General features: G+C 42.2%; 1 protein-coding gene across 3 annotated transcripts; it reads left to right on the top strand.

Moving 5' to 3' along the window:
- Nucleotides 1-9068: 9068 nt before the first annotated feature.
- Nucleotides 9069-14366, top strand: LOC139559863 (nucleolar protein 9). Of its 3 annotated transcripts, none has more exons than XM_071376252.1 (11): nt 9069-9229; nt 10487-10852; nt 10974-11210; nt 11312-11539; nt 11623-11730; nt 11896-12037; nt 12418-12610; nt 12849-13109; nt 13270-13482; nt 13639-13744; nt 14135-14366. In XM_071376252.1, the coding sequence occupies exons 2-11, from the start codon at nt 10537-10539 to the stop codon at nt 14287-14289; spliced, it is 1959 nt and encodes a 652-aa protein (XP_071232353.1). In that variant the 5' UTR covers nt 9069-9229; nt 10487-10536; the 3' UTR covers nt 14290-14366. The 3 variants fall into 3 exon arrangements, with proteins under 3 accessions (XP_071232353.1, XP_071232352.1, XP_071232354.1); XM_071376251.1 differs by having other exon boundaries at nt 10483-10852; XM_071376253.1 differs by lacking the exon at nt 9069-9229 and adding an exon at nt 9511-9529 and having other exon boundaries at nt 10483-10852.

The following is a 14366-nucleotide window of genomic DNA, read 5'->3' as shown; positions in this document are numbered from 1 at the left end:
AACGTCACTGGCCTTCGCCGATCCACTTTTCATTTTCCATTTGTTTTGACTTTGTTTTACACACCTGGTTTCAATTCCCCAATTACATGTTCATTATTTAAACCTCTGTTTTCCCCATGGTTTTTGTGCGTGATTGTTTTTTGTAAGTTCGGTCCGATGTTTGTGGGCTTGGTATGACTTCATGTATTTGGATATTTTGGGTAAAGTTCCTTTTGTTACTCATCTCTGCTGTCCTGCACCTGACTCCTCTGCACCAGCTACACCCAGATCCTTACAGAACCTCCCTCTCCAAATTTCACAGATGAAAGTGCTTTGTCTACACAGAGGTTTCCCGCCGAAACTCATTCTAAAGCGAATACTAGAAAAATAATCCTAACAGAGAACGTGGGAAATGGTCAGTGGTGAGCTATAGAAAATGTATGTCATATTGGTTTTTATTTTGTGATGTCATTAAAAGTGTTATAAAGGAAATACTGTAACTTGAAAAGTATATATACTACATGTACGAAGTCTCCATCCTTAACGTTTCTTATGAAATATGAATAATTGTGAAATGCACAGTAAGTAGCCACGCCGCGAGTGAGGTCAGAGAGCGTGTCAGCCTGATGGAACCGTCCCTGTCGACCAGAGTGCATAAAAGGATTGGGATAGAAATTAACATGGAGACCAGAAAAGCATGGTACGGCTGATTAGCTGTCCTAAGTCAAATATCTAGAAAAGCTAATTTAAGTGGGACCATTCTACTACTCTTCAAACCATCCTATTCTTCTCAAATCACCGTATTCTACGACTCTCATCACCAATGGGAACCATAAACATGGCAGGCTAGCCTATCTTCCAAGGAGCATCTTCCAGAGTGAACAACAGTAGAAGACGGGAAAGGGAGGACCCTTTTTGGACAATCAGAGCCTTACAAGCATGCCGCTGAAATCAAATAAAATCAAATAAATTTATATAGCCCTTCTTACATCAGCTGATATCTCAAAGTGCTGTACAGAAACCCAGCCTAACACCCCAAACAGCAAGCAATGCAGGTGTAGAAGCACGGTGGCTAGGAAAAACTCCCTGGAAAGGCCAAAACCTAGGAAGAAACCTAGAGAGGAACCAGGCTATGAGGGGTGGCCAGTCCTCTTCTGACTGTGCTGGGTGGAGATTACAACAGAACATGGCCGAGATGTTCAAATGTTCATAAATGACCAGCATGGTCAAAAAATAATAATCACAGTAGTTGTCGAGGGTGCAACAGGTCAGCACCTCAGGAGTAAATCTTAGTTGGCTTTTCATAGCCGATGATTGAGAGTACCTCAACGGCTCCTGCTGTCTCTAGAGAGTTGAAAGCAGCAGGTCTGGGACAGGTAGCACATCCGGTGAACAGGTCAGGGTTCCATAGCCGCAGGCAGAACAGTTGAAACTGGAGCAGCAGCATGGCCAGGTGGACTGGGGACAGCAAGGAGTCATCATGCCAGGTAGTCCTGAGGCATGGTCCTAGGGCTCAGGTCCTCCGAGAGAGAGAAAGAAAGAAAGAGAGAATTAGAGAGAGCATACTTAAATTCACACGGGACACCGGATAAGACAGGAGAAACACTACAGATATAACAGACTAACCCTAGCCCCCCGACACATAAACTACTGCAGCATAAATACTGGAGGCTGAGACAGGAGGGGTCAGGAGACACTGTGGCCCCATCCAACGATACCCCCGGACAGGGCCAAACAGGCAGTATATAACCCCAACCACTTTGCCAAAGCACAGCCCCCACACCGCTGAAAGGCCCACATCCTTCCTAAGAAGGAGAAGAAGTTCCGACAGAGATGAATGTCGAACGAAGGCATTCATGTAAGTACATTCATGATTTCTTACTCCAAACGAGCGGCGGTACGTGTGCAAAGTATATGATTACTGTGAGAATAGTTTCTAAAATGTTTCAACGATAAGTGTCTCTTTCTCTCTTCCTCTCTTTCTCTCTCTCTCCCTCGTTGTGTAAAAAGTCATCATATTGTATCAGTCCGCTAGGGACCTTTTCCTAATGTATTAAGTGTGTATGTTTATTCTGTGTTATTATTTAGTTAGCTAGTAAATAAATAATTACACCAATTTGTGTAGTACTGAATCATAAGTAAGGCTGGGGTTTTTGCTGATGCAGGAGGTAATGACTGTTCAGAATGATGATATGATAAGACGTTATGATTAATATGTTAACTGTTTTATGGATGTGATAGGTAAAGACATTTACAGTTTAATTTGGGAGATGGTAACTCTTTAACCATCCGCTATCGTGGTGACCCAAATTCTTAATGAGTTAATTGTTACATGATTAATTTAATCGGGTAACAATTAAGCATAGTTAGTTGATTCGATAAATAACAGTCATCAGATTAATGAAAGTAAAGTCCCGACACAAGATAATATGAAGTTAGCTAGCTGATGACATTTCACCTAGATAGCAGCTAATTACAGTACACACAGTGGCCTACTGTAGCTTATCTAGTTAATAAAACATTGTTTTAAAAAAACATTTTCAAAATGTATTTAGTCTCAGTTTTTAATGTCACATGGACAAGCACAGTGAAATGCCTTTATTGCAAGCTCTAACCCCAACAATGCAGTAATCAATAACAATTTAATGCTAAAAATAAGATAGAACAAAAACACACAAGATATAAAAATAAGAAGAACACGATAAAGTAAATAAGCATACTACTGTATATCCAGGGTCAGTTCCAGTACCATTATTTACAATGTGCAGGGATACTGGATCAATAGAGGTAGATTTGTATATGGGTAAGGTAAGTAGGAGCAGCGTATATGATGATTGTATGTGATTGTATGTGAGTGTGTGTGTGTGTGTGTGTCGCGTCAGTAAAAATGTATGTGCAAATCAAATCAAATGTAGAGTTAGAATTATGAAAATATTTACTAAATTAACTAAAGTTGAAAAAAATGTATCACACAATAAAATTACAATAACAATAATGAGGCTACATACAGGGGGTAATGGTACTGAGTCAATGTACGGGGGTTCAGGTTAGTCAAGGTAATTTGTACATGTAGGTAAGGGTAAAGTGACTATGCATAGATAATAAACAGAGAGTAGCAGCAGTGTGAAAACAAAGGGGGGGTGTCAATGCAAATAGTCTGGGTGGTCATTTGATTAATTGTTCAGCAGTCTTATGGATTGGGGAAGAAGCTGTTAAGGAGTCTTTTGGACATAGACTTGGCACTCCAGTATCGCTTGCCATGCAGTAGCAGAGAGAACAGTCTATGACTTGGGTGACTGGAGTCTTTGACAATTTTTTGGGCCTTCCTCTGACACCACCTAGTAAATAGGTCCTGGATGGCAGGAAGCTTGTCCCCAGTGATGTATTTGGCTGTACGCACTACCATCTGTAGCACCTTACGGTCAGATGCCGAGCAGTTGCCATACCAGGCGGTGATGCAACCGGTCAGGATGCTCTTGTTGGTGCAGCTATAGACTTTTTGAGGATCTGGGGACCCATGCCAAATATTTCCAATCTCTCCTGAGGGGTAAAAAGCCTTGTAGTGCCCTCTTCACAACTTTCTTGGTGTGTTTGGACCATGATAGTTTGTTGGTGATGTGGAAACCAAGGAACTTGAAACTGTTGCCTACCCTTACCACCTGGGGGCGGCCCGTCAGGATGTCCAGGATCCAGTTGCAGAGGGAGGTGTTTAGTCCCAGGGTCCTTAGCTTATTGATGAGCTTTGTGGGCACTATGGTGTTGTACACTGAGCTGTAGTCAATGAAAAACATCTCACATAGGTGTTCATTTTGTCCAGGTGGGAAAGGGCAGTGTGTAGTTCGATTGAGATTGCGTCATCTGTGGATCTGTTGGGGCGGTATGCGAATTGGAGTGGGTCTAGGGTTTCCGGGATGATGGTGTTGATGTGAGCCATGACCAGCCTTTCAAAGCACTTCATGGCTACTGACATGAGTGCTACAGGGAGGTAGTCATTTAGGCAGGTTACCTTCACTTTCTTGGGGACAGGGACTATGACAGGGACTATTCATTGTATATAGACTTATTTTTTTTTTTCACTGTATTATTGACTATATGTTTGTTTTACTCCATGTGTAACTATGTGTTGTTGTATGTGTCGAACTGCTTTGCTTTATCTTGGCCAGGTCGCAATTGTAAATGAGAACGTGTTCTCAATTTGCCTACCTGGTTAAATAAAGGTTAAATAAAAAATAAAATAAATAAATGGTCGTCTGCTTGAAACATGTAGGTATTACAGACTCGGTCAGGGAGAGGTTGAAAATGTCAGTGAAGACACTTGCCAGTTGGTCCGCCCATGGTCTGAGTACACGTCCTGGTAATCCGTCTGGCCCCGCGGCCTTGTGAATATTGACCTGTTTAAAGGTCTTGCTCACATCAGCTACGGAGACCGTGATCACTCAGTTGTCCGGAACAGCTGGTGCTCTCATGTGTGCTTCAGTGTTGCTTGCCTCGAAGCGAGCATAAAAGGCATTTACCATGTCTGGTAGGCTCATGTCACTGGGCAGCTCGTGTCTGGGTTTCCCTTTGTAGTCCGCATAATATGTGTGTGTGAGCAAATGATGGAGTGTTTGTATGTGTGTCGTATGTGTGTTTGTATGTGTGTTGGAGTATCAGTGTGCGTAGTGTGTAGGGCCCTTTGAGTGTGCATAGAGACAGTGGGGAAAAAAGGAATGAACTACAAAGGTAAACTCAAATAGTCCATTTTGCCATTTAGCAGTATTATTTCATTGGGATAGAAGCTGTTCAGGAGCCTGTTGGTGTCAGACTTGATGCACTGGTACCACTTGCTGTGCCCAGATGGAAGAGTGCCCAGATGGAAGCCACTCCTCAGGAAAAGGCACATGACAGACAGATTGGAGTTTGCCAAAAGGCAGCTAAAGGACTCAGATCATGAGAAACAAGATTCTCTGGTCTGATGAAACCAAGATTGAACTCTTTGGCCTGAATGACAAGTGTCACGTCTGGAGGAAACCTGGCACCAACCCTGCGGTGAAGCATGGTGGTGGCAGTATCATGCTGTGGGGATGCTTTTAAGCTGCCGGGCCTGGGAGACTAGTCAGGATCGAGGGAAAGATGAACGGAGCAAAGTACAGAGAGATTCTTGATGAAAACCTGCTCCAGAGTGCTCAGGATCTCAGACTGGGTTAAAGGTTCACCTGCCAACAGGACAACGACCCTAAGCACACAGCCAAGATAACGCAGGACTGGCTTCGGGACAAGTCTCTGAATGTCCTTGAGTGGTCCAGCCAGAGCCCGGACTTGAACCCGATCGAACATCTCTGGAGAGACCTGAAAATAGCTATGCAGTGACGCTCCCCATCCAACCTGACAGAGCTGAGAGGATCTGAAGAGAAGAATGAGAGAAACTCCCCAAATATAGGTGTGCCAAGATTGTAGCGTCATACCCAAGAAGACTTGAGGCTGTAATCGCTGCTATAGGTGCTTCAACAAAGTACTGAGTAAAGGGTCGGAATACTTATGTAAATGTTATATTTAAGTTTATTTATTTTTTCTAAAATACTATTTTTTCTATGTCATTATGGGGTATTGTGTGTAGATTGATGAGGAAAAAAACGATTTAATAAATTTTAAAATAAGGCTGTAACGTAACAAAATGTGGAAAAAGTCAAGCGGTCTGAATGCTTCTGAATACACTGTATAGAGTGTTCACCTCTATTTATTTATATAAATAATACCTTTAACCATGATGATGTGATTAAATGTGATGATGAAGATAGAAATCTGGATGCACTGAATAGAGTCCCAATACGATCCATTATTATGATTGGAGGAGAATACTGGTAAAGGAAAATACAAAAAGTTTGTCCTACAAAAGCTCACAAAGCGACTCATTCTTCAAATTGCATATGTATACTGCGTGAAATGCGTCTCGACCTATTACAGTACAGCGAACACAGTCTAGAAATACAGAGAGTTCTTGTGTTTGAGGCTGAGGGTCAAGAGTCAGGATTGGTATGTGCCTTAGTAACACCTCTTTGTTAAACAATAACTGAGTTATTCAGACCTCTCCCATTCCTGTTGAGGGGTTTACTACTTCAACTATAGGTGTAAGGAAAGTGAAGTGACTTTTTTGGTGGGCAGCGGCAGGTATTTTAGGTATTGATTCCATATAATCACTGGATTTTCATTATGTTTTTCTGACAGGATATGGGTTTAGTCAGGGCCGATTTTTATAACATTGACCACAACCCATTACTTATATTTATTTAAATTTTTATTACAATCTGAATGAGATTATATAGTCACATAATTCCCCAATATTTCAATAGAGCATATTGAAGAGCGTGGGTATTTTAGCCATATGTTCCCGAGGCCTGAAATGAAATGGGCAAACAATGTTTAATATAGTGACTTATTGTATGTTGGGCTGGCTTTTAAGAAAGCAAAGCATCACAATTGAGAACATTCAGTAGGAAGTCTTTGACTGACAGGAAACGAGAAAACGAGAGCGATAATAATGTTGACAGGCAGCTAAGTGGACATCGGAAAGTGTATGGAATAAAAATATATATTGAAGATAGCCCAGAGAGCCTATAGATGAGTAGAGCAACATTAATGTGGACAGGGAGGGAGTGAGGGAATTATGAAGAGAACAGATCATCTGTGTGCATGTTTTGCAAATACATGTTTTACTGTGTCATGTCTTTCCTGTGTCTGAGGGTTTGAGTGCATTTAAGAGTTCTAGATAATGATCTGGTGACATCATGAGGGCATTGTCCTCACTGTGTGCTTTACACAGTGGTGGGAAAAGTACCCAATTTTCATACTTGAGTAAAAGAAAAAGATGACTTCATAGAAAACAACTCAAGTAAAAGTGAAAGTCACCCAGTAAATGACTTGAGTAAAAGTTTTAAAAAGCATTTTGAGAAAAAGATGACTTCTTAGAAAACAACTCAAGTAAAAGTGAAAGTCACCCAGTAAATGACTTGAGTAAAAGTTTAAAAAAGCATTTTGTTTGAAATATACATACACTACCGGTCAAAAGTTTTAGAACACCTACTCATTCAAGGATTTTTCTTTATTTTTAAAACTATTTTCTACATTGTAGAATAATGATGAAACATCAAAAACTATGAAATAACACATATGGAATCCTGCAGTAACCAAAAAAGTGTTAAACAAATCAAAATAATAATTTTATATTTGAGATTCTTCAAAGTAGCCACCCTTTGCCTTGATGACAGCTTAGCACACTGTTGGCATGCTCTCAACCAACTTCATGAGCTAGTCACCTGGAATGCATTTCAATTAACAGGTGTGCCTTGTTAAAAGTTAATTTGTGGAATTTCTTTCCTTCTTAATGTGTTTGAGCTAATCAGTTGTGTTGTGACAAGGTAGGGGTGGTATACAGAATATAGCCCTATTTGGTAAAAGACCATGTCCATATTATAGCAAGAACAGGTCAAATAAGCAAAGAAAAACGACAGTCCATCACTACTTTAAGACATGAAGGTCAGTCAACATGGAAAATTTCAAGAACTTTGAAAGTTTCTTCAAGTGCAGTCGCAAAAACCATCAAGCGCTATGATGAAACTGGCTCTCATGAGGACTGCCTCAGGAAAGGAAGACCCAGAGTTACCTCTGCTGCAGACGATAAGTTCATTAGAGTTTCCAGCATAAATTCTTCACAGAGTTCAAGTAACAGACACATCTCAACATCCACTGTTCAGAGGAGACTGTGTTAATCAGGTCTTCATCGTCGAATTGCTGGACATTAGACCGATGGAAATTTGTCCTTTGGTCTGGAGTCCAAATTGGAGATTTTTGGTTCCAACCGCCATGTCTTTGTGAGACGCGGTGTGGGTGAACGGATGATCTCTGCATGTGTATTTCCCACCGTAAAGCATGGAGGAGGAGAGGTTATGGTGTGGGGGTGATTTGCTGGTGACACTGTCTGTGATTTATTTAGAATTCAAGGCACACAGCATGGCTACCACAGCAGTTTGCAGCGATACGCCATCCCATCTGGTTTGGGATTAATGGGACTATCATTTGTTTTTCAACAGAACTATGACCCAACACACCTCCAGGCTGTGTAAGGGCTATTTTACCCAGAAGGAGAGTGATGGAGTGCTGCATCAGATGACCTGGCCTCCGCAATTCCCCAGCCTCAACTCAATTGAGATGGTTTGGGATGAGTCAAACTGCAGTGAAGGAAAAGCAGCCAACAAGTGCTCAGCATACTGTATGTGAGAACTCCTTCAAGACTGTTGGAAAATATTTCCAGGTGAAGCTGGTTGAGAGAATGCCAAGAGTGTGCCAAGCTGTCATCAAAGCAAAGAGTGGCTATTTGAAGAATCTCAAATGCAAAATATATTTTGATTTGTTTGAGTTTTTTGGTTACTACATGATTCCATATGTGTTATTTAATAGTTTGATGTCTTCACTATTATTTATGTAGATAATAGTAAAAATAAAGAAAAACCCTTGAATGAGTAGGTGTTCTAAAACTTTTGACCGGTAGCGTAAGTATCAAAAGTAAATGTAAGTGCTAAAATATACGTAAGAATCAAAAGTAAAAATATGAATAACTTAAAATTCCCTATATTAAGCAAACCAGAAAGCACAATTTGTTTTTTAAATTTACGGATAGCCAGGGGCACACTCCAACACAGACATAATTTACAAATGAAGCATTTGTGTTTAGTGAGTCCGCCAGATCAGAGGCAGTAAGGATGACCAGGGATGTTTTCTTGATAAGTGTGTGAATTGGACAATTTGACTGTCCTGCTAAGCATTCAAAAAGTAACAAGTGTCAGGGAAAAAGTATGGAGTAAAAAGAACATTCTTTTCTTTAGGAATGTAGCGGAGTAAAAGTACAATTTGTCAAAAATATAAATAGTAAAGTACAGATACTCAAAAAACTACTTTAGTACTTAAAGTACTTTTACTTGAGTCCTTTTCACCACTGGTTTTACTGTAATGTGATGAAATATCTGGACTCTGGAATATCTGGAGAAATTAGACACTGTGACAATGATATTTTTATTTAATCAATTAAAGAGCCCATTCATACAGTCAGTCCTACTGTATGTCAACCAGCAACCACAATTCATGATTCGTTCCGTTGCCCTGTGGATAATGAAGCAAAGCCAAGAGCCCCCTGCTGGTTGATGAAAAATATGCACGAAATTGACCTTTGGAAATTGACGTCATCTTCACGCGCCAACAACAGACCATCGTTTCACATGTGAGTTGTTCTATTAGCTAGCTTGGTGTTACATTTTCTAACTTTTTTTATGTTATTATGTGTCTTGTTTTTGAGTCCATTCACATAGCTAGTTTATAAGTTATGAGACAGTCAAAGATACAAACGATTTGAACTGGAAGAGAACGGTCGCAGTGATCTAGCTTGTTAGCTATTTATTCCATGGGTTATTCTTGTTAGCGAGCTAACGTCAGCTAAACCAAAACAGTTTATTCTTGTTGTTAGCTAGCTAGCTAAACCGAAGAAGATCCCGAGTGTTAATGTATTGACAGCTCCTTAAATGTAGGTTGTTCTTAATAATCAAAAGTGTACTTTCAACTGACAAATATTTTGTCTCATATTCATGGCTGGTCCGTATTAACGTAAACTCGTACATCGCCTTGGTCCGTACAATTGCTCTTATTTTAGCGCCCCAAAAACGTAATACTTCCAGATCAACTGTAATGTCAATACCATTGTAAAGCACAATTTCTCCCCTTTCCAACATTATCAATTACATGACCTAAACGCTGCCCGTTTCTGCATAATTCAAGCAGGCAATGAGCCCCGTCTGGTCTTTTTAAAAATGGCGGGTGGGGAAGCGAAACTAATGCGTGATAGTGAGGAGGAGAGATTTTTTTTTTCACTCAATCTGTCCAACTTATCACCTTATCGCCTCTAAAATGTAAATAAAACACTATAAAGAGTTTATATAATGTGTCATTATACCTATTTGAAGGTTTGTGTCGAATTTGAATCAGGTTTTTAGGGCGGGGCTAAAGTGATCTTAGAAGTAAACAGCAGCTTTGAGAATGATGATCGCATGCAATGATGCCGCAAAAAATGACTAGGTATCCCCCCCTTACCCCCGTCACTGTCCATTTCTTGTTTTTAAACGATGAGAGAAGTGCTACACCTGGTGGAGAGAGATTGTAAGACAGAAATAGTTGCTTTATGCGTGCTGTACATTACGACACGTCACGATGTAATGGAGGGTCCGTTTTTTCAACTTTTCTCCAATACTATAGATCCATTACCATGTCGATCAAAGCTTGAATAGAAACCTAGTTCACACCCCCGATTTTGAAGTCAACACAGTCGCTACAGTCCCATTAGTTTTCTTTGTAGCCTCGTTTGAATGTTGCGGTTGCACACATTTGTACGGAATGGGGTGAGTTTACGTTAGTTTAAGAGTGACCAGGGGGTAAGCATCTACTTTTCATCTTATTCAACAACATGCACACTGTTTTTTCCAGATAGAAGACACCAGTACCCAAGTAATCAAGTTGCGTTGGTGTCCTTACTTTAAAATGCTGGCGAAGATGGAGGAAAACAACCAGTGGAGAGAGGCAGGAATGAAGAGGAAGTATCCTGAAGATAGAGAGAGAATGAGAGAAGTGGGTGGAAGAGGAGGAGCGGGTAAAAGAGGAGAAGATGAAGGCAGAAATAGAGGAAGAGAAGCAGGTGAACGAGGAGAAGATGGAGAGGGAAAGAGAGGAGGAGCGGGTGGAAGAGGAGGAGGTGAAGGAGGAGGTGCCAAGAAGCGTCTAGATGCCTTGAGTGTGGGATACTTCCGCAGAGTGGGAGAAAGACTCAGCGAAGGCTTCACAGAGGACGAGGAGAGAGGTGAGAGCCCTTGCACAGGGAAGGAGATTGTGTCAATTATGTGCATAAATGTTTGCATGAGTATACAATGCTGTGACCTTTACAACATAGCTTCACATCTTAATTTCTTCCTCCCCTATAGTTCTCTTTGTGGAGAACGTGCTGACGGAGGTCAAAGGGCAGGCTGCCCTGGTTGCCATGGATGTGACAGGAAGTGTCACCCTCCAGCGTCTGCTCCCATTGGCTAGCACCGTCCAGGTGGGGGAGGTGCTGGCTGAGCTTGGCGGAGAATCGGGTTCCGATTTTAAGACAGTGTCATGTGACAAATGTGGGGGTCATGTCTTGGAGAGCGCCCTCAGACAGATGCCCAGATGGAGAGGTGAGTCTGATTGTAACCAGTCTGAAAACAATTCCTAGCACCTGAAATGTCAAGATATAATAGAATGACATGAAATAAATCTCCTTTATATCGTCTCTTAGAAAAGAGCTCATCAGAGGAGGAAAAGACAGCTACCACAGAAGGAGATTCAAAGACGGAAGGGGAGGATTGTGGGATACTAGAGGCCCAGGTTCTGTCCCTGTGTCACGTGGTGATGGAGCACTGTGCAGAGTTCATCAGACACACACACGGCTCCCACGTGACCCGCACGCTCATACATGTACTGGCAGGCTGCCTTGGTCCAGCCCGCACCGACACAGCACGCCCAGGTACACACACACACACACGCACACAATTATCCAAACAGACTCATACACACAATAACTTATCTTGTCTGTGTATTTTGTTCCAGGTGTAAAGGACAGGATTGTCACCACTCAGCTGACCTACTTTGAGGCGCCCACATCATTTTGGTGGGAACTAAAAACCCTGTCTACCTCCTTGATGGATAATGTCAATGGTAAGTCTTCTGTCATCAAGCTACAGTACATTGAAACCCCTCATTGCACTTCGCAGTACATCTTCATAGTAGATCTTCGCAGTACATACTATTGGAGATGTTTCTTGCAAGCAAGTCACAATGGCGTTACATGACCTCTCTCTCCTCTTCCATCTCTCCCATCAGTGTGTGTGACTGATGCAGTGGCTAGTACAGTGTTCCAGACCATGTTGACGGTGAGTCACAGAAACCGACCCAAGCTCTGCAAGCTGCTCACCAAAGGTATCGTGGAGTACCTGACATCACTCAGCTCTGCTCCTGGAGTCAGGTCAGTGAGATTTCCTCTAGACATTTGAGTCAATGTATCTTTGCCCTTTTTTTATTAAGGCCCGGACGATACCAGTATTGCAATATATTTCCATGCCAAAAATGAAAACACAAAGTAGTCTCTTTGTTTGTTTAAAAACCTGCTGTATGTAAAATATTGTTTGCTGTAGCTGGGGAAAATAAATAAATGTGACTGGATGACATCATAATGATGTTTGTTTAAAACATTAGGGCTGTTTTCCTGAAGAAGTTAAATCCACTTAGTATTTGGTTTCCTTGCCACAATACTAACGAGTATCGCTGTACTGGTATCGTCCCGGCCCTACTTTTTATACTTTTGGATATCTTGTCTTTGTCTCTCTTTTTGCCTCTTTCTCTTAGTCCTCTCTTGGTCTTTCTGAAGGACCAGGCCTCTAGTCGGCTAATTGAAATAGTCCTCCAGTTATCCCACAAGGCCTTGCTCCGGGACCTCTATAAGAACCACCTCCAGGGTCAGCTGGTAACCCTGGCCATCCATCCAATCGCCAACTTCCCCATACAGAGACTGACAGCAGCCTCCACCAATTACAAAGTGGTATGTATACCCCCTATAGTTATTGCTGTGATTAAGTTATATGTATGCATCATGGTTACTTAAGTGTCATTCATACAGATACCATACTGTTAGTCCTGAAATCCATAAGATGGTAGATACTGATGAATGTAATCTGTATTTATCAGGGTGCATGATAAAACAGAACAAAAGTTTACAATGACAGTGGTAACTCTACCTCCACTATTTGTCTCTTCCTTCCTCCCTCTCTCCTTCACAGTTCCTGAAGGTGTTTGATGAGCTAGTCGAGGGTTTGGAGGCCATCTTGGCAGCAGGTCACATGGGTGTGATCGTCCAGCTGACAGACAGCTGTGCAGAGCGGGAGGAGAAACAGGGAGAGATGATGCAACGCCTCCTTAATGCTTTTCACTGTGCTGAACCTGCCTCTCGACACACCGCCTGCCTGCCTCTTTTCCTGTCCCTGCTCACACACGAGGTGTACTACAGCTCAGAGGCAGCAGAGGGCAACACACAAACAGAGGTATTGCTCTCAAAGTCCCCAAATGAACCTGATGTTCTGAATGCACCCACCCACCCGACTTTGGATCTGACACCAAGGCTTATTGACACCAAGCATATTGTGTGTCTATCCATAAAAAGACCAACACTGTCGTCTTTTGTATTCCCTCTTCCCTCCCTAGCGCCCCCTATCCTCTATCTGTTACCATGGCTCGCGTCTGGTCCAGTCACTGGCCAAGTTCAAAGACCGCTCCCTGCTCCTGAACAGCCTACGCTCTCTGACCCCCGCTGACCACCTGACCCTGGGAACCGACCAATCAGGCAGCCACGTTCTGCAGCTCCTGGTGACATCTTCCAGCGATAAGGGGAGGGGAAAGATCCTGAGGAGACTGGAGGTAGTACTTGCTGGAGAGATGATAACCTAAACGGAGTACTTCCTCTCATTGTCATGGTCCAAAGCTGACTGTTTTGTTGATCACATTCTCACAGCAGTCCCCATATCTCCTAATCCCCTGTTTCCTCTCCCTGCCATGTCCTTACTTGATTCCCAGGGCCAGTATGTCCAGATGGCCTGCTCCAGGTATGGCAGCCGTGTGTTGGAGGCAGTCTGGAACAGCGCCACTGTCCCCCAGAGACAAAGCATCGCTAAGGAATTAGGTAAAATCTACACAAATGTGTTCGTGTTGCTGAAGTTGTCACCCAAGAATGGGTCTGCTAGTAGCTACTCACTAGTTTACTGGTTAGTGTTGATTTCATTGTGTTGTGGGTTGTGGCAAGCATATAATCAAATTCTGTCTTAGGTTGGATCACATAGACCAACGTTTCCCAAACTCGGTCCTGGGGACCCCAAGGGGTACATGTTTTGGTTTTTGCCCTAAAATAATTTGTCTTCAAGCTTTGATTATTTGAATCAACTGTGTAGTGCTAGAGCAAAAAAAAAGTGTGTACCAATTGGGGTTCCCAGGACCGAGTTTGGGAAACGCTGTTTTAGACCATGTGTTTTGTTTTTAATGTTATTTGTGCTCTTTCTCTCTTTTTCTCTCTCAGTGCCTTGTGAGACACAGCTTAGATCAGGCCAGTTTTCTCGTCACGTTTGGGCCAAATTTGCACTGACCCACTTTGTGAAGAGGAGGGCCCAGTGGCAGGAAGTGCAGACGGGCGAATCGAAGAAGAGGAAGCTCTTTAGTGACATTCTGGAGTGAGAAATTGTGCTGGGAATTGTCTTCTATGGAATTTCAATGTGATTTTTCTACGCAATCAAATAAAAAGTATAGAAACA

This window comes from Salvelinus alpinus, chromosome 30, assembly GCF_045679555.1.
Source record: "Salvelinus alpinus chromosome 30, SLU_Salpinus.1, whole genome shotgun sequence".
Lineage (NCBI taxonomy): Eukaryota > Metazoa > Chordata > Actinopteri > Salmoniformes > Salmonidae > Salvelinus > Salvelinus alpinus.
Note: the sequence above shows the minus strand (reverse complement) of the source record. Positions and strands in the feature narration are given on the sequence as shown.